Source organism: Lithobates pipiens, unplaced genomic scaffold (genome assembly GCF_037356315.1).
Source record: "Lithobates pipiens isolate NorthernLeopardFrog02 unplaced genomic scaffold, aLitPip1_a1.2 Scaffold_18, whole genome shotgun sequence".
Lineage (NCBI taxonomy): Eukaryota > Metazoa > Chordata > Amphibia > Anura > Ranidae > Lithobates > Lithobates pipiens.
In genome coordinates, this window is record NW_027507758.1 from 577,692,899 (window position 1) to 577,714,356 (window position 21,458).

Consider the following 21,458-nt stretch of genomic DNA (forward strand, 5'->3'; position numbering starts at 1 on the left):
GATCAAACACAGCATGTTGTTCCCTGCCTGACTGAGGGTCCAGGATGTGGAGACGGTATGTTTCTTTACTTCCCCTGAAGACGTGTCCCGCTGGCTGGAGACACTACTGAGAGGATGACCCTGACTGTAAAATGCCCTCTCTTGCTATAATACTACCTGTCGCATTTCTATTTTGCATGGTTTGCAAAGTCTCCTATCAACTCCCTTATCAAAGGAAGGGGGAGGGGGGATTTTGGGACTTTAAATGAGGCATGTATAACACATTCCTCCATCCCTAATTCAAGTGAAAATTGGAAAGATTGGAACTTTAAAATGAGGCCATGGACATTGTGGAGGTAATTTAGATAAAAATATATATTTACTAATCATAATGAAATACATAACAACAGTCAAATCCAAAACAGAAACCACATGTAAGAAAGACATTGTAATAAATATAATTTCAGAAGTATTTACAAACACATATGTATGTGCATATGTAATACTGACATCAAAGGTACATCACATATATAACGACCTGACGCCACATAGTGGTCTCAATTGGAGGATTGTACATTCAAGAATTTCATATATATACATATAACAATATAACAGCACTTGCGAAGGGAATACAAATTGAAATAAAAAGAACACCGTAGAACCATGATTGAGAGATGAAAAGGTATCTAGAGTTGATAGTGTATTGTAAACATAAGTCTGCATCTCAAATTTCCCGTCGTGTTTCATGTAAATAACACTCATCAGGGGCAGATGCTCTAAAAAAGATATGATAAAATATGATTAATCTAGTTATTCCTAATCATAACAGAGGAGGGAAGATGAGCCCATCCTGAGTACTTACATAGAATTAGTGCAATAAGGTGCAGTGGGTGTAAAACCATGGCCAACAGGAATGTCCATCCCGGGAGCTGAGGTATATAGTGGGGCTGCGTGCTAGTGGGGCGCATACAAAAAGCCCTCTCTGGAACATATGAATTTGGGTTGCTTCATGGTGAGACAAGACGCTACGCCAGTAATAACTGCCTAAAAGTAAAAATAAAAAAGGTTTATAATCAAGGTATCAAAATATGCCAAAAAAATTTGAAAAAAAAGAGAAAAGGAATCATTAAAATAATATCTATCTATTGGTAATATTTGGAGATCGAAAATCTGTGTGAATATAAAAGCAATTATAAATAAAAATATAGTCTTATCCAACACATAGTAAAGTATGGTGTGAAAAATTAGTAAGTAGTAAAACCACATCAAAAAATAAATAATTCCGGTTTCTCCAAGGTCAAATGAAAAAGCAAGTAACTGGCTAGCAAAATGGTGGGTAATGAACCATTAGGATGACTTACATATAGCCCAAAAAGGGAAGATGCCGCACTATAATAAAATGTAGCGTCTCTCATCCATGAAACCCAAACTCTAACAGGGAAGGTAGTCCTCCACCACCTCTGCTTCTTACTGATCCCATCCCTACCCATCCACCATCACTTTTACAACAGAGGTGATGGGGGGATAGGGTAGGGATGAGATCAGTGGTGGTGGGGGATGGGATCAGTAAGAGGCGGAGGTGGTGGTAAAGGATGGCACCACCACCGCTGCCATCCCCCACAAGTACCACACTGCCTGCCACCCCCCCCAAGTACACCACCGCTGCCACCCCCCAAAGTACCACCGCTGCCACCCCCCAAGTATACCACCACCACTGCCACCCCCCAAGTACCCTGCTGCCAACCCCCAAGTACACAAACACCACTGCCACCCCCCCAAGTACCACCGCTGCCACCCCCTCAAGTACCACCGCTGCCACCCCCTCAAGTACCACTGCTGCCACCCCTCAAGTACCACTGCTGCCCCCCCCCTCAACATTTGGGTTCAAATAAATACCAAATGTTCTATAATACTGTATATAGTGTTTTTATTCTTCAATCAGTTAATATAAACATCTTTGATATTAAAGCTGTTATAGAATGTAATTGCATTATATAATATTTAAAAAAAAGTCAGTTACTTTGCTGAGTAGACATGTGCAGAGTAAAATATTTCGTTTCGGAATTTCGTTTTCGTCTGAAAACTTAATTTATTTAGTTACTCCCGAAATTCGTTTTTATTTATTTTGTTTTTCGTTCAAAAATTGCATTCGTCCGAAAATCCACATGAATCACGGTCGAATCTGTCTTTGAAGGCTTATGGTGTCTGTCGAATGTATAAAGAAGATTCGACGGAGCTAGTATATAGCATACTTTAGAACCCTATTAAAGTCTATGGGACTCCAACGTTCAAAATCTAAAGTGCTCATTTTAAAGGCTAATTTGCAAGTTACTGTCCTAAAAAGTGTTTGGGGACCTGGGTCCTGCCCCAGGGGACATGGATCAATGCAAAAAAAAGTTTTAAAAACGGCAGTTTTTTTCGGGAGCAGTGATTTTAATAATGATTAAAGTGAAACAATAAAAGTGTAATATTCCTTTAAATTTCGTAGGGGGGGGTTGTCTATAGTATGCCTGTGAAGGGGCGCATGTTTCCCGTGCTTAGAACTGTCCCTGCACAAAGTGTCATTTATGCAGGAAAAAAAGTCCTTTAAAATCACTCGCAGCTATAATGAATTGTCGGCTCCGTAATACAGAGAACACTCATTGAAAGTCATTGATAAAAAAATAAAAAAATAAAAAAAAAAAAAAGCGTGGGGGTCCCCCAAATTCAATTACCAGGCCCTTCAGGTCTGGTATGGATATTAAGGGGAACCCTGCCTCAAATTTAAGAAAAAATTTGACGTGGGGTTCCCCCTAAATATCCATAACCAGACCCTTCAGGTCTGGTATGGATATTAAGGGGAACCCCGCGTCAAATTAAAAAAAAAATTGACGTGGGGTTCCCCCTAAAAATCCATACCAGACCCTTTATCCGAGAACGCAACCTGGCAGGCCGCAGAAAAAGAGGGGGGGACGAGAGAGCGCCCCCCCTCCCTCCTGAACCATACCAGGCCACATGCCCTCAACATTGGGAGGATGCTTTGGGGGTCTGTGACCCCTCAAAGCACCTTGTCCCCATGTTGATGAAGACAAGGGCCTCATCCCCACAACCCTGGCCGGTGGTTGTGGAGGTCTGCGGGCGGGGGGCTTATCAGAATCTGGAAGCCCCCTTTAGATCCCGCCCCCCCCTGTTTGAAATGGTAAGGGGGTACAAAAGTACCCCTACCATTTCACAAAGAAAGTGTAAAAAATGGTTAAATAAAACAAACACACTTTTGAAAAATTCCTTTATTAAAAATAAAAAAATAAAAAAAAAGATTCCAGCGGCGGTAATCCACTCTTGCTATCCAGCGACGGACGGTCATCTCTCCAGCGATGTCTCATCTCATCCAGCGCAGCGAATCCTCCGTCCTTCTTCTGTCTCCGTGGAGGAGACACTGCAAGGATTCCGGCGGCTGACGTTTCTTATATACGGAGGGCGGGGCCACCCGTCACCTGACCCCGCCCCCCTCTGACGCAAGGGGAAACCCGGGGTTCCCCGTGACGTATAGGTGACCCCGCCCCCCTCTGATGTAACGGAAACCTGCCTGTGTTACATCAGAGGGGTGCGGGTCACCCCTACGTCACAGGGAACCCCGGGTTTCCCCTTGCGTCAGAGGGGGGCGGGGTCAGGTGACGGGTGGCCCCGCCCTCCGTATATAAGCAACGTCAGCCGCCGGAATCCTTGCAGTGTCTCCTCCACGGAGACAGAAGAAGGACGGAGGATTCGCTGCGCTGGATGAGATGAGACATCGCTGGAGAGATGACCGTCCGTCGCTGGATAGCAAGAGTGGATTACCGCCGCTGGAATCTTTTTTTTATTTTTTTATTTTTAATAAAGGAATTTTTCAAAAGTGTGTTTGTTTTATTTAACCATTTTTTACACTTTCTTTGTGAAATGGTAGGGGTACTTTTGTACCCCCTTACCATTTCAAACAGGGGGGGGGCCGGGATCTGGGGGTCCCCTTGTTAAAGGGGGCTTCCAGATTCTGATAAGCCCCCCGCCCGCAGACCTCCACAACCACCGGCCAGGGTTGTGGGGATGAGGCCCTTGTCTTCATCAACATGGGGACAAGGTGCTTTGAGGGGTCACAGACCCCCAAAGCATCCTCCCAATGTTGAGGGCATGTGGCCTGGTACGGTTCAGGAGGGAGGGGGGGCCGCTCTCTCGTCCCCCCCTCTTTTCCTGCGGCCTGCCAGGTTGCGTGCTCGGATAAAGGGTCTGGTATGGATATTTAGGGGGAACCCCACGTCAAATTTTTTTTAAATTTGAGGCAGGGTTCACCTTAATATCCATACCAGACCTGAAGGGCCTGGTAATTGAATTTGGGGGACCCCCACGCTTTTTTTTAAAATTTTTTTTTTTTTTTTTATCAATGACTTTCAATGAGTGTTCTCTGTATTACGGAGCCGACAATTCATTATAGCTGCGAGTGATTTTAAAGGACTTTTTTTCCTGCATAAATGACCCTTTGTGCAGGGACAGTTCTAAGCACGGGAAACATGCGCCCCTTCACAGGCATACTATAGACAACCCCCCCCTACGAAATTTAAAGGAATATTACACTTTTATTGTTTCACTTTAATCATTATTAAAATCACTGCTCCCGAAAAAACGGCCGTTTTTAAAACTTTTTTTTGCATTGATCCATGTCCCCTGGGGCAGGACCCGGGTCCCCAAACACTTTTTAGGACAGTATCTTGCAGAATCTTTTCTCTCTGTCAAATCTTTTTTCTCTGTCGAATATTTTCTCTATATAATCTTGGACTAATAGAGGTAAGGTTAGGCACATTCGAACACAGGTTCTATAGACACAGATTGTTGTCAGAGTCATGTCGAATCTCCTATTCTATATCGAACTGTTGTAACAATGAAAACGAAAATAAAGCATTTATTCATGTCGGATCTTTCGTTTTTCGGATTTTGTGCTTTCGTTATCGTTTGTCAAAACGAAAACGAAAATAGCTGAAATTCGGACGAAAATGCATTTGGACGAAAACGAATGCACATGTCTATTGCTGAGTAACTAATTACTTTTCCAATGTAGTAATTGAGTTACTAACACAATTACTTTTTGGCAGAAGTAATTTGTAACTTAACTAATTACTTTTTTAAAGTAAGATGACCAACACTGATTCTATGTGCTGTAATGTTTGTAATGCACTGTTTTACTTGTACGCCTTGAAATATGATCTAACATCCATTATTATATATAACGCTTTATGTCTGTATGTAACTGTATATGACAATATATTTCCCATTGGAGATAAATAAAAATGTTTCTGCTTAAAAAAAGGTGAAATCTTAATGTTTTTTAAACCGGGCCCACAGACAATCATTTAAAATCACCTAATATAATATGTTCAAAAACATGTTTCCAAACATTTATAAAGAATGACAATACCTGTTAGCTTTGTGAACAGAGCTTAAAGTCTAAATAACACTTAATGTAGGCATCAGAACTGGCAGTTTTCGAGACACTGAGACTCGGTTCACTCTGAGGCCATGTGGGAAACGCACAGAAATCGATGCGTTTCCCTCTTTGCACCGCATAGCAATCACACTGTGTTCAAGCGATCTCCTGCAGGTGTCAATTAAAATTTAGCGACACTTCAAAAGCAGGTTGCAGAACGCAGTGCATTTGCTTGAATTATATTGCATGGGTAGGAACACCCATGCAATCTGATTTCAGTGCAGCAAAATAAAAGTGCCAGCACCTTTTTTCCTGCGAATGCAGTGCAATTTAAGCAATACAAAAGGATGGGCTCAAATTGTACCGCATAGAATTGCATGTGATTTGCACAGGAACGCAGTGTGATTCCTGTGCGAATTACACGCAATATGATGTATCGTATCAGTGTGAACCCAGCCTGGGTTGGAATTATGTCATTCCTACACATGGGGAAAGGGAGCAATTGTCTTCGAAAATTAAATTTCTTTACTTTACTTTTGTTTTAAGGTAAGAGAAGTTGTGTCGGGGAGAACTTGGCTAAAATGAAGCTGTTCCTCTTCTTTACCACACTGCTGCAAAACTTCATGTTCCAGGCTCCTCCAGGAGTTCATTTAGACCTCACAGGCGATGCTGGCTTCACAATTGCTCCATTGAAGCATGAGATATGTGCAATTCCTCGCAACTGAAGCAAACTTCATATCTACATCACATAACTTAGAACCCCTGCAAGCTATATGAGATGGTTAAACTAGAGTCTTACATGTTACATATGTCTTCAGGAGCAAGGTAGACGTCTTCTACAAATGGTTTGAGACTGTGTCAAAATCAGCCCCTTCTGGTCTGAGGTTATTGGATTTATTGCTGTTCACATTGATCTGCCAAAAAGTTGATATTTGTTTGGACATTTTGAATAGACATGTGCAGAGTAAAATATTTCGTTTCGGAATTTCTTTTTGTCCGAAAACTTAATTTATTTAGTTACTCTCGAAATTCGTTTTCATTTATTTCGTTTTTCATTAAAAAATTGCGTTCGTCCGAAAATCCACATGAATTACGGTCGAATCTGTCTTTGAAGGCTTATGGTGTCTGTCGAATGTATAAAGAAGATTCGACGGAGCTAGTATATAGCATACTTTAGAACCCTATTAAAGTCTATGGGACTCCAACGTTCAAAATCTAAAGTGCAAATTTTAAAGGCTAATTTGCAAGTTACTGTCCTAAAAAGTGTTTGGGGACCCGGGTCCTGCCCCAGGGGACATGTATCAATGCAAAAAAAAGTTTTAAAAACTGCCGTTTTTTCGGGAGCAGTTATTTTAATAATGATTGAAGTGAAACAATAAAAGTGTAATATTCCTTTAAATTTCGTAGGGGGGGGGTTGTCTATAGTATGCCTGTGAAGGGGCGCATGTTTCCCGTGCTTAGAACTGTCCCTGCACAAAGTGTCATTTATGCAGGAAAAAAAGTCCTTTAAAATCACTCGCAGCTATTATGAGTTGTCGGCTCCCGTAATACAGAGAACACTCATTGAAAGTCATTGATAAAAAAATAAATAAATAAATAAATAAAAAAGCGTGGGGGTCCCCCAAATTCAATTACCAGGCCCTTCAGGTCTGGTATGGATATTAAGGGGAACCCTGCCTCAAATTTAAGAAAAAATTTGACGTGGGGTTCCCCCTAAATATCCATAACCAAACCCTTCAGGTCTGGTATGGATATTAAGGGGAACACCGCGTCAAATTTAAAAAAAATTGACGTGGGGTTCCCCCTAAAAATCCATACCAGACCCTTTATCCGAGCACGCAACCTGGCAGGCCGCAGGAAAAGAGGGGGGGACGAGAGAGCGGCCCCCCCTCCCTCCTGAACCGTACCAGGCCACATGCCCTCAACATTGGGAGGATGCTTTGGGGGTCTGTGACCCCTCAAAGCACCTTGTCCCCATGTTGATGAGGACAAGGGCCTCATCCCCACAACCCTGGCCGGTGGTTGTGGAGGTCTGCGGGCGGGGGGCTTATTAGAATCTGGAAGCCCCCTTTAACAAGGGGACCCCCAGATCCTGGCCCCCCCCCTGTTTGAAATGGTAAGGGGGTACAAAAGTACCCCTACCATTTCACAAAGAAAGTGTAAAAAATGGTTAAATAAAACAAACACACTTTTGAAAAATTCCTTTATTAAAAATAAAAAAATAAAAAAAAGATTCCAGCGGCGGTAATCCACTCTTGCTATCCAGCGACGGACGATCATCTCTCCAGCGATGTCTCATCTCATCCAGCGCAGCGATCCATCCTTCTTCTGTCTCCATGGAGGAGACACTGCAGGCATTCCGGCGGCTGACGTTTCTTATATACGGAGGGCGGGGCCACCCGTCGCCTGACCCCGCCCCCCTCTGACGCAAGGGGAAACCCGGGGTTCCCTGTGACGTATGGGTGACCCCGCACCCCTCTGATGTAACACAGGCAGGTTTCCGTTACATCAGAGGGGTGCGGGGTCACCCATACATCACGGGGAACCTGCAGTGTCTCCTCCATGGAGACAGAAGAAGGATGGATCGCTGCGCTGGATGAGATGAGACATCGCTGGAGAGATGATCGTCCGTCGCTGGATAGCAAGAGTGGATTACCGCCGCTGGAATCTTTTTTTTATTTTTTTATTTTTAATAAAGGAATTTTTCAAAAGTGTGTTTGTTTTATTTAACCATTTTTTACACTTTCTTTGTGAAATGGTAGGGGTACTTTTGTACCCCCTTACCATTTCAAACAGGGGGGGCGGGATCTGGGGGTCCCCTTGTTAAAGGGGGCTTCCAGATTCTGATAAGCCCCCCGCCCGCAGACCTCCACAACCACCGGCCAGGGTTGTGGGGATGAGGCCCTTGTCCTCATCAACATGGGGACAAGGTGCTTTGAGGGGTCACAGACCCCCAAAGCATCCTCCCAATGTTGAGGGCATGTGTCCTGGTACGGTTCAGGAGGGAGGGGGGGCCGCTCTCTCGTCCCTCCCTCTTTTCCTGCGGCCTGCCAGGTTGCGTGCTCGGATAAAGGGTCTGGTATGGATTTTTAGGGGGAACCCCACGTCAATTTTTTTTTAAATTTGACGCGGGGTTCCCCTTAATATCCATACCAGACCTGAAGGGTCTGGTTATGGATATTTAGGGGGAACCCCACGTCAAATTTTTTCTTAAATTTGAGGCAGGGTTCCCCTTAATATCCATACCAGACCTGAAGGGCCTGGTAATTGAATTTGGGGGACCCCCACGCTTTTTTTTTTATTTTTTTTTTTTTTTTTTTATCAATGACTTTCAATGAGTGTTCTCTGTATTATGGAGCCGACATTTCATAATAGCTGCGAGTGATTTTAAAGGACTTTTTTTCCTGCATAAATGACACTTTGTGCAGGGACAGTTCTAAGCACGGGAAACATGCGCCCCTTCACAGGCATACTATAGACAACCCCCCCCTACGAAATTTAAAGGAATATTACACTTTTATTGTTTCACTTCAATCATTATTAAAATAACTGCTCCCGAAAAAACGGCAGTTTTTAAAACTTTTTTTGCATTGATACATGTCCCCTGGGGCAGGACCCGGGTCCCCAAACACTTTTTAGGACAGTAACATGCAGAATCTTTTCTCTCTGTCAAATCTTTTTTCTCTGTCAGATATTTTCTCTATATAATCTTGGACTAATAGAGGTAAGGTTAGGCACATTCGACCACAGGTTCTATAGACAGATTGTTATTGTCAGAGTCACGTCGAATCTCCTATTCTATATCGAACTGTTGTAACAATGAAAACGAAAATAAAGCATTTATTTATGTCGGATCTTTCGTTTTTCGGATTTTGTGCTTTCGTTATCGTTTGTCAAAACGAAAACGAAAATAGCTGAAATTCGGACGAAAATGCATTCGGACGAAAACGAATGCACATGTCTAATTTTGAAGACACTCATGTGTCTAATTCAAATGTTTCTTTATCTCTTTGCGGTTTCTCCACAAGCAATTCTCATATCAGGAGATTCTGACTGGCTCTCTATGGAGTCAGCTCACACATCTCCGGAGCAGCTGGCAGCGAATTGCACAGGAGTCCTGTGTGTCTTCTGGTCCCTTTTCAGGCCCGAAGTCAACCAAAAAGTCAGACTAAAATTGGACCTGAAATGGTGAACAGGGACGCACCCAGGGGCGGACTGACCATTGGGCCACTCGGGCACTGCCCGAGGGCCCGTGCCACTAGGGGGCCCCATCAGGGTTGCCAGCCTCAGTAAAACCAGGGAAAGTATGTAAAAATCTGTGTTTCTTTTTAATCTGTGTCAGAAATGTCCCTTACCGACATCCTTTTGGTCTAAAAATCCAGAGATTATAGCTGCCCCACCTCTCCAGTACCTTCTCAGCCAATAGAAACATGTCTGTGTATACTGTGTGATTTTATACTGGGTGTGTGTGTTTGTGTATACTGTGAGGCCCCATAATATCTGATTGCCTGGGGGCCCATAATCTCCTATTGCCCAGGGGCCCCATGAGTTGTCAGTCCACCCCTGGACGCACCAGACCCTTGCTGTGAGCCGCATCTGTGCGGCAGTGTGAACTCAGCCTTAATCTAGCTCTCCAATTATATAAACTACTGTGCCTTGAAAAAGTATTCATACAGTGTTTTGAAAAAGTATTCACACCCTTGAAATTTTGCACAGTTTTGTCATGTTACAACCAAAAATGTAATTGTATTTTATTGGGGTTTTATGTGCTAGACCAGTGTTTCTTAACTCCAGTCCTCAAGGCGCCCCAACACATCATGTTTTCAGGATTTCCCTCAGATGAAACAGCTGTGGTAATTACTAAAGCAGTGAAACTTCTAAATCAAATTACCTGTGCAAAATAAAGGAAAGCCTGAAAACATGACCTGTTGGGGCGCCTTGAGGACTGGAGTTGAGAAACACTGTGCTAGACCAACAAAAAGTGGCACATAATTGTGAAGTGGAAGGTAAATGATAAATGGTTTTTAAAATGTTTTACAAATATGTGAGATGTGAATTTGTATTCAGCCCCCTTGAGTCAATACTTACTTTGTAGAACCACTTTTCTCTGCAATTACAGCAAAGTCTCCATATATATATATACATACAGTATCTCACAAAAGTGAGTACACCCCTCACATTATTTGTAAATATTTTATTCTTTTCATGTGACAACACTGAAGAAATTACACTTTGCTACAATGTAAAGTGGTGAGTTTACAGCTTGTATAACATTGTAAATTTGCTGTCCCCTCAAAATAACTCAGCACACAGCCATTAATGTCTAAATCGCTGGCAACAAAAGTGAGTACATAAGTGAAAATATTAAAATTGGGCCCAATTAGCTAATTTCCTTCCCCAATGTCACGTGACTCGTTAGTGTTACAAGGTATCAGGAGTGAATGGGGAGCAGGTGTGTTAAATTTGGTGTTATCGCTCTCACTCTCTCATACTGGTCACTGGAAGTTCAATATGACACCTCATGCCAAGAACTGGCTGGATCTGAAAAAAAAGAATTGTTGTTCTACATAAAGATGGCCTAGGCTATAGGAAGATTGCCAAGACCCTGAAACAGAGCTTCAGTTCGGTGGCCAAGACCATACAGCGGTTTAACAGGACAAGTCCCACTCAGAACAGGCCTTGTCATGGTCGATCAAAGAAGTTGAGTGCATGTGCTTAACGTCATATCCAGAGGTTCTCTTTAGGAAATAGACATATGAGTGCTGCCAGCATTGCTGAAGAGGTTGAAGGGGTGGGGGTCAGCCTGTCAGTGCTCAGACCATACGCTGCACACTGCATCAAATTGGTCTGTGTGGCTGTTATCCCAGAAGGAAGCCTCTTCTAAAGATGATGCACAAGAAAGCCCGCAGTTTGCTGAAGACAAGCAGACTAAGGACATGGATTACTGGAACCATGTCATGTGGTCTGATGAGACCAAAATAAACTTATTCTGTTCAGATGGTGTCTAGCATGTGTGGCAGCAACCAGGTGAGGAGTACAAAGACAAGTGTGTCTTGCCTACAGTAAAGCATGGCAGTGAGAATGTCATGGTCTGGAGCTGCATGAGTGCCTGCACTGGGGAGCTACAGTTCATTGAGGAAACCATGAATACCAACATGTACTGTGACATACTGAACTAGAGTATGGGGGGCGTGGCCTAACTCCGGACGAAGATGGATGCCTAATCCCTTAGCTCCGGCACTCGGGAGAACAATCCACCTCAATCAGGGCGAATTCTGCAGCATCCACGCCAGGGAACACAAGATCTGAGTCCCCCAGCACCCCAGGCTTAGATGGAGCAGCAGCAGCAACCGCCGGTAAGCATCCCGGCGATGTTCCGGACAGCGCACGGAGAAGGCCCCAAAGCCGCGGCCTCGCCTAAGCCGCCCATGCCGCCCAGCGGCTCCGCGGCCTCCGCAGACACCGCTAATAGCGCGAACGGCGCACAAAATCAAGGGACACATTATCAACACTCTTTTAGCCTAGCAGACCTCCAGACCAACCTGCAGGCCATGTCAATGGACATAAAAGCCTCCTTTTCTGCTGCCATTAATGACATCAGATCTGACATACAGAGCATTGCAGCAAGGACAGGAGCAATAGAACAAACAGCAGCACACCAGGCAGAAGCAATAAAGCAGGTGCAAAGAAATGCAGACATCCATCTCAATCACATTATTGATATGCACCGCCGCATAGAAGATTTGGACAATAGGGGGAGGCGACACAACATTAGAATCAGAGGGGTCCCTGAAATGGCTGATCAAAACCCAGTTGAACAAACGGCAGCTGCTCTATTCAATGACATTCTGGACAGACCCCCTGATTCCCCTATTGAATTCGAGAGGATTCACAGAGCTCTCAGACCCAGGGGTAGAGATGATGATCCCCCTAGAGACATAATATGTTGCCTTGTTAATTTTCCCCTTAAGGAAGCAATCCTCAAGAAAGCAAGAGAAAAAGGCAGAATCATCTTTAATGGAAATGAAATAAAACTGTACCAAGACCTATCAAATATCACGCTACAGCAGCGCAAAGCTTTACGCCCGATCACAGAACAACTGCGCACCAGAGGCATTCCATACAGATGGAAATTTCCGTTCTGCCTTTCAGCCACATGGAGGGGTCACACAGCACTACTACGCACACCAGAAGACCTCCAGGCTTTCTCTGAAACTCTAGATCTTCCCAGAATTGAAGTTCCGGATTGGTACAGCACCTTCACTCCGAACGAATCCTGGATTGCAATCTCTAACAACCTCACTCCAAGATCCCAGAGGAATAGAGACCGCCGTCGCAGATCACCGTCTCCGCACTTCAGCAGAAGAAACGCCCACCAAAGAAGTCCCGGAATCTCCCCACCCAGACGCAGGGATCGCATGGATCACCGAGAGCAAATGGACACCTGAACGCTTACCTTCCAGGATAAGTCATGCTCCTAGAAACCCTTAATAACTTTGACTTTGTTTACCTCACGCTACTAAGTCTCACCTCTTTTCTCTCTAATTGCTATATTTCTACTTTGTCTCTTCTCACTCAGCTCCACGCTAGCTTATGTCTCTCATTTCTCTCCCTCTCTCTTTGAAGGACTCCTTAAGCAATACCTGATAAGAAACTTTGGGAAGGGATCAAAGGATCTTATGAGGGAGGCGGGGGGGAAATGTGAGGGCATTTCTTCTATACTTAACTATTATGCTCCCCGTGGATTAAATGTGGTTTTAGATCACCCCACTATCTCAGATTAGAAACATCCCCTCCCCCCCATCTGATGCGGATCTTTCAATCCTTCATGGTAACAATCACCCCGGTAGTTGAGGTAATTTTCTAAACAACCCAGACCAGCCAAGCCTCAGATTAGATAACCAATGCTTAATGGTATGCTATGATACCAAAAAGAAGTAATGAGGGCAAGGAGAATAAGGAAAACAGGGAATGCAGAGGTTTTCTAAGGCAATTAGAATACTTTAATGCTATGCTAGCAAATCTTGCTAATCCACAGGGACCTTATTTAAGGGTTAAAGGAGGGGAACAAAAAAAAAAAAAAATGAGAGAAGAATAAAAAAAAAAAAGGGGGGAGTGTGCAGTTCCATACACCCTAAGGTTAACGTACATATCGCTCAGTTTACAACTTGATAGATATATATTTGCATATTACGAAATGTTTTTTTTTTTCTTACATGCTCTCTATTTCAAAGATAAGATTGTTTTGATAAGAAAACTGGGTATAAGTTGTTTACGATGTTTACAATGTTGATACGGGTCAAAAATGTTTGCAGTTCGAAATTATAATAGAGTTGTCTTTAATAGTGGCAACCCCGAGGGAGTGACCCGCCTCCTCGGTAGCTTGGAGGTGTTTCCACTAGACGTTAGAAAGCAATCCAATTTTTTTATTTTTTTTTCCCTCCTGTACTTCAACAGGAGAGACACTAATTGCAGAGCGGAGTCAACACATTCAGTATCTCCATTCTGGACTGTTATTACTAACATATGGTAAAAATTCTGTGACTACACAACATACATCATCTCCAACGATTTAAAATAAACACAAAGATATGGTCAAACACTTGATTCTAATGTTATAACGTTGATTACAAATATGGGTCAATGGGTGGCTCAAAGCGGGCTCACTGTTTTCAGCACGCTACACACCTATTGCAACCATCCCTTAGACCGGACCTAGAGGCATACTCCAATGACCAGTTAATCGCTTTATTAACCCCCTTTGGGCACTAGACATATAAGAATGCATCGTTAAAAGTTATACGTTTTGGTACTTCTAAAAAACAATCTTCCAAATATGTTTCCACATGTGTACACATGAGTTTGAAACATAACATATCATTTCTAAAGCCATCCATCTGATACAGGGTTGAACACCATCCCTCTCCCTGGCCTACGTTATTGATAAACGCCCTGAACTACCCAATTTTATGCTAAATAATTTCTCCCGAGTGCAGGAAGTTGATATCTGTCAGAAAAAGTATCTTTAAGGAAGATAGAAAGGAAAAAATAAAATAAGAGTTAAAAGAAAATACTTCCTTTTGGTTAATATTCCAATAATTAACAAGCAAACACAAGCATCCATTGAACCCCGAGTGGACCCCGAACTCACACAAAGGGCAAATATCTTTGCCCTTTGAACATACCGGATTCTTCGTAGGGTAGACTAGCAGGTCTATATCTACCCCCGGTCTAACACCAATCACATACCCCTACCCCTTTCCAACCTATCCCACCCTATCCCCCCCCCCCTTTTTTTTTTTTTTTTTTTTTTTTTTTTCTTTTTTAACTATCTAGAACTGAACATCAACACTCCAAGATGCCTGATTACAAACAAATACTTATTCCACTAACGATTAAATTTCTCTCAATTAATGCCAAAGGTCTTAACATACCTGAAAAAAGGTCTAGACTTCTTGATGAGCTTCATAAGCACAGAGCAAATATTATTTGTATCCAAGAAACACATTTCAAATCTGAAAAAGTCCCAAAATTACAAGACAAAAGGTTCCCATTTGCATACCATGCCACAAACCCAGAAGGTAAAACAAAAGGGGTCTCGATTCTGATTTCCAAACAGACACCTTTCCAACTCCAAGAAACTATGACAGATCCTGGAGGCAGATTTATCTTCTTGAAAGGCAAACTAGGACATCATCCCATGACCATTGCTAACATATATGCCCCTAATACTAAACAGGTAGCCTTCTTTCGCCGAACCACAGACCTTTTAACAACCTTCGCGTCGGGAATTATCATTCTAGGGGGAGACTTCAACATCCCCCTTAACCCCGCAATAGACACTTCAAATGGAACACCGAGTCTCCCATATAGAGCATTGAAACAAATTAAAATTCAGTTACAAAACCTTATGCTACATGACTCCTGGAGAACCCTTAACCCCCTATCCAGGGACTATACATTTTTCTCCAATGTTCACCAAAAATATTCAAGAATTGATTACTTTTTTATAACACAACCAGACATTCCCCTTCTGAGCAACAGCACTATTGAACCAATGACGATATCTGACCATCATACAATCACCATGACACTGACCTTCCCAGAGAAAATTACCAGCACCAAAACATGGACTGAACACATCCTTACTGAAAGACCCCAAAGATATTTCCGAGTTCAATGACACATTAAAAGACTACTTTACTAGAAATGACAACGGGGAAACCTCTTCAATCACACAGTGGGAGGCACACAAATGTGTTATTAGAGGCGAATTTATAAAAAAACTAGCCAAAATAAAGAAGGAAAAACAAGCCAAAATAAACTCATTGATATCCCACATTCACAATCTGGAAAAAACGCATAAACAAACTATTGCAGTCTCAACATTTGAGGAACTTACAAGCGCACGAAAACAGCTTGCAGAGGAACTAAATATAAAAACCAAAAGGCAATATATACTAAGACACAAAATTTACTACGAACAAGGCAACAAGGGTGGGAGACTGCTCGCTAAAGCAGTACAAAGCAAAAAGTCCTCAGCAACGATCCATCAGATAATGGATAAACAAGGTAAACTACGAACCTCAAATGAGGAGATTGCAAAACAATTTGAACTCTACTACCAATCTCTTTACAATATCCCCTCCAATCCCAAAAGCCCACAAAACTCTGACCTGAGAGCCAACCTCATTCAGGACTTTTTAAGTAAATATAGTCCGCCCCGAATCTCAGATAAAACAGCCCAAAAACTAGAAGAACCGATTTCTGGCACAGAATTAGATAAAGCTATAAAAGAGATGAAAATAGGAAAAGCCCCAGGCCCTGACGGATTACCCCTACAATACTACAAAACCTTTATTGAAACATTAAAACCTCACTTCCTGAATTCTTTCCATTCTTTACATGCGGAAAATCAACCCCCTAAACAACTATTAGAAGCACATATAACTGTAATTCCCAAAGAAGGTAAGGACTTAACCCAAGTCACAAATTATAGACCAATTTCCTTAATCAATGTGGATGTAAAATTATACGCAAAAATCCTAGCAAACAGAATCCTACCTTTACTAACATCCTTAATAACATTAGATCAAGTGGGCTTCATACCTGGCAGAGAGGGTAGAGATAATACGACCAAAGCGCTAAACATTATCCATTGGCTAACCTCAAAACAAAAACAAGGATTTTTTCTCTCCCTCGATGCAGAGAAGGCGTTCGATAGGGTGGCATGGGATTTCATAGACGCAGTATTAATTCATATAGGAATCCTACCCCAAATGAGATCTTACGTCAAAGCGCTCTATTCCAATCCTACAGCACGTGTCCGCGTAAATAACCACCTATCGAACGCCTTCAACTTACGAAACGGCACCCGTCAAGGATGCCCGCTTTCCCCACTCCTATTTGTTCTTACTCTAGAACCGCTGTTAAATAGGATCAGAGCTAATAATGATATCAAAGGAATAGAAATTCAGAACAACACCTACAAAATTGCAGCTTTTGCTGATGATATGCTCCTTTTCCTTTCAGAACCACACACGTCCTTACCTAACCTCCTCAAAGACCTGGAACATTTCCATCTTCTCTCTAATCTTAAAATAAATCATTCCAAGTCAAACGCACTTAACGTTACATTACAGTCGAGCTCAGTGGAACTATGCAAGAAAAATCACCCATTTACCTGGGCAGACAAAAGCATCACTTATTTGGGCATTGAAATTCCCTCGGACTTAGAAAAATTATTCCAGCTTAATTTTTTACCCATTTTAAAAGAATCTCGGGAAGACTTGAAAAGATGGAATGCCCTGAACATCTCGTGGTTCGGCAGAGCCTCACTGATAAAAATGACAATTCTACCTAGATACCTTTACGTAATGCAGACAGTTCCCATCAGAGTGCCTTCATCTTTTTTTACAGCCTTCCATAAAGCATGCTCCTTGTTTATTTGGAGAGGCAAAACCCCCAGAATAAAATTTGCCAGATTAAACCTCCCTAAACACAAGGGTGGCATAGCTCTCCCAGATCTTAGGAAATATTACCAAGCTACTCTCTTAACACGTATAGTGGATTGGAACATTCATCAATCTGTAAAGGATTGGGTGATGCTAGAACAATCCCAATTTCCCCTACCAATTAAATCACTCCCGTGGATTAACCCTAAATTTCACTCTAGCGATATTAAGACACATCCCCTAGTTGGACCCACTTTAGAAACCTTTAACAGTACATTCAAATCCAAAAACTCTACTCCCTGGTATGGCCCCCTCACCCCCCTAGCAAACAACCCTGATTTCCCACCAGGTTTAGAAAGAAATTTTCTCAAACATAACTGGGCACATAAGGAAATTCTCACCAAGCATTTCTTTAAATATGGGAAAATACTCTCGAGAGAAGACCTACAGGACATTATAGCACCCTTCCAAATACCCCCTTGGACTTATACCCAAATTAGACATTTCCTAAACAACAAACAGATATCACATCATTGGACAAAACCCCTAACGACAGTGGAAGACCTTTGTTCGAAAAAAACACCACATAGACACCTCATCCCAATCATATATAACTCTCTATTCGATGGTGCACCAGACTTAGCCAGTACAACATGCAAAAACTGGGAAAGAGACCTCGACATCTCGATCTCCGAAGAACAGTGGGAGAAAGTACATATTTATGCACACAAAGGGTCTCTAAATGTAGCTACTCAGGAATGCAGCTATAAGATCCTATCCAGATGGTATAGGACACCCTCCATTTTACACAAATTTTCCCCCACAATCTCAGAAAAATGTTGGAGATGCAACCGAGAGGAAGGTTCGATGATCCACATATGGTGGTCCTGCCCCTTAATCCAGACATTCTGGGAAGCGGTTCACGATACCATTAACAAGATAACCTCAGAACCCCTGACCTTTACTGCCGCACAATACCTCATTCATATAAATGATATCCCTAGGAAAAAATATCTAAAATCATTACCAATGTTTATGGTCAACGCTGCACGTCACTGTATCCCCTTCCACTGGCGCTCCGAATCCGTTCCAACGAAAAAGGAATGGTTTCGGAGAATAAATAAGATAGAACAAATTGAAGAGCTTATTAGTATTTCTCAGGAAAAAATCACAAGATTCTATGCAACATGGCATGAATGGATAGAATACAAGAATTCTCAAGAATATAAATCAACTATTACTCAGTAATGAAGCAAGTATTTAGGAGATTTACTCATTTAGTAATGAAATTGAATCTGTAAATTTCAATGTTCTTTTATCTTTTATTCATCCCTTTTTTTTTTTTTTCTTTCTCTCCCTCCACCCTCCCCTACCCCTTCCTCTCCCTATCTATTTGTATTCAATTTAACAAACAGATGTCCTCCATTAATACGGTGTATTAATATGATTATTTGATCTCTTACTTAATGTATTACCTATTTGAATATTGTTCTTATTTAACAATGTAATTGTACTCGACTTTTGTTACATATACAATATGCGCTTCTATGTATTTTGTTACTTTAAGTTGTATTATATCCACTTTTTCACCCAATAAAAACTTGTGAAACAAAAAAAAAAAGAGTATGATCCCCTCACTTTGGATACTGGGCCGCAGGGCAGTATTTCAAAATAACGACCCCAAACACAGCTCCAAGATGACCACTGCCTTGCTAAAGAAGCTGAGGGCAAAGGTGATGGATTGGCCAAGCATGTCTCCAGACCTAAACCCTATTGAACATCTGTGGGGCCTCCTCAATTGGAAGATGTAGGAGCGCAAGGTCTCTAACATCCACCAGCTCCGTGATGTTATCATGGAGGAGTGGAAGAGAACTCCAGTGGCAACCTGTGAAGATCTGGTGAACTCCATGCCCAAGACGGTTAAAGCAGTGCTGGAAAATAATGGTGGCCACACAAAATATTGACACTTTGGGCCCAATTTGGACATTTTTACTTAGAGGTGTACTCACTTTTGTTGCCAGCGGTTTAGACATTAATGGCTGTGTTGAGTTATTTTGAGGGGACAGCACTGTTATACAAGCTGTACACTCACTACTTTATATTGTAGCAAAGTGTCATTTCTTCGGTGTTGTCGCATGAAAAGATATAATAAAATATTTACAAAAATGTGAGGGGTGTACTCACTTTTGTGAGATACTGTATATATATATATATATATATATATATATATAGTAAAGGTAAATAGTAGTGCTAGCAGATAAAAATATAATTTATCTAAAAAAATCCACAGTCATAGGGTGTAAAGAAATGAATAGTCCATGAGTAAGTTAATAACCAAACCACTTTGTTGCTGAGCTGTCACCACACCATGTGAGTAAACGTACCACCACTTCCCCAGTCAGATGTACTCTCACCAACTAGTATTGCCTCACACTCTCATGTTTTAGCAAAAACAGCAGTCACCCATCAGGGTAAAAATTACATCCCATCAGATAGAGGTCCAAGGAAAATCGTAAAGTATGGAGAAAATAAACTCCAGATAGTGTGATACCGTATATAAAAGTTGATTTAAACATAGCATTACATCTACCACCTAATGTTTGATTATGAAGTTACTCATAGATTAATCATTTCTTCACACCCTATCACTGTGTTTTTTTTTATATAAATTATATTTTTATCTGCTAGCGCTAGTATTTACCTTTCATTCATATATATATATATATATATATATATATATATATATATATATATATATGATTTTGACCAGTGCACAAAGCAAGGTCCATAAAGACACAAATTACTGAGTTTGGGGTGGAGGAACTTGACTGTCCTGCACAGAGTCCTGACCTCAACCCGATAGAGCACCTTTGGGATGAATTAGAGCAGAGACTGCGAGTCAGGCCTTTTCATCCAACATCAGTGCCTGACGTCATAAATGTGCTTCTGGAAGAATGGTCAAACATTCCCATAAATACACTCCTAAACCTTGTGGACAGCCTTCCCAGAAGAGTTGAAGCTGTTATAGCTGCAAAGGGCAAGCCAACTCAATATTGAATCCTACGGACTAATGCCACGTACACACAATCTGAATTTTGGCCAGCAAAAGACAGATGAGAGCTTTTCATCAGAAAATGTGACCTTATGTATGTTCCATTGGAATTTAGCTGGCCGAATTCCCGCCAGCAAAAATTTGAGAGCATGTTCTCAATTTTTCTGACAGAAAAAGTTTTGATTGGAAATCCTGATCGTCTGTAGCAATTTCAACGTTCAAAATTCCTACGCATGCTCGGAAACAATTAGGCGCATGCTCGGAAGCATTGAACTTCATTTTCTCGGCTTGTCGTAGTGTTGTACGTCACCACATTCTTGTCGTTGAAAATTCAGCAAACTTTTATGTGACCGTGTGTATGTAAGCCAAGTTTGAGCGGAATTCCATCATAGCTTTTTCCGACGAGAATTCCGATCGTGTGTACGAGGCATTAGTCGTAACAGTATCACAGATACTCAAAAGAAGGATGAGAGGGTCAACTCTTATGTTTAGTCCTTTTACGGAGTTAATGTTGTGAACCACATCTTTGCAGAACTGCTGGATAAGGGGGCAGGACCACACTACATGCAAGAATGTACCCAGTTCAGTGGTGCATTTTGGGCAGCTATCGAATTGGGCTGGGTATAGTCTTGAGAGCCTTTGGGGGGTGTAGTATGCCCTGTGGAGGAACTTTAGCTGGAAGTATCTATCCCTAGCTGAGATCATCAGAGGGATATGTTGTTGACTCCCCTCCTCCCAGTCATCATCCGCAAGGATGGGTAGCTCCTCTTTCAATTTATGGAAGAGTTTAGTCCCTCTGCCATTGTCCTCACAGGATATTCAAAGATACAGTCAGGAGAAAATGTGATTGGCAATATTGAATCCTATGGACTAATGTCGCGTACATACGATTGACATTTCGGCCAGCAAAAGACCGATGAGAGCTTTTCATTGGAAAATACGACCATGTGTATGCTCCATCGGAAAATTTAGCTGGCCGAATTCCCGACAGCAAAAATTTGACAGCATGTTCTCAATTTTTCTGACGGAAAAACTTTCTTTC

At 42.0% G+C, this 21,458-nt stretch overlaps 1 protein-coding gene across 1 annotated transcript in view; it reads left to right on the forward strand.

The window, feature by feature from the left end:
* LOC143989076 (cytochrome P450 2K6-like) overlaps positions 1 to 6,359 on the forward strand; it is a 73,654-nt gene extending 67,295 nt beyond the window's left edge. Inside the window, exon 10 of the mRNA XM_077489087.1 lies at positions 5,957 to 6,359. Coding sequence (XP_077345213.1) covers positions 5,957 to 6,135 — 179 coding nt within the window. The 3' untranslated portion in view covers positions 6,136 to 6,359. The remainder of the gene's footprint in view (positions 1 to 5,956) is intronic.
* Positions 6,360 to 21,458: the final 15,099 nt, after the last annotated feature.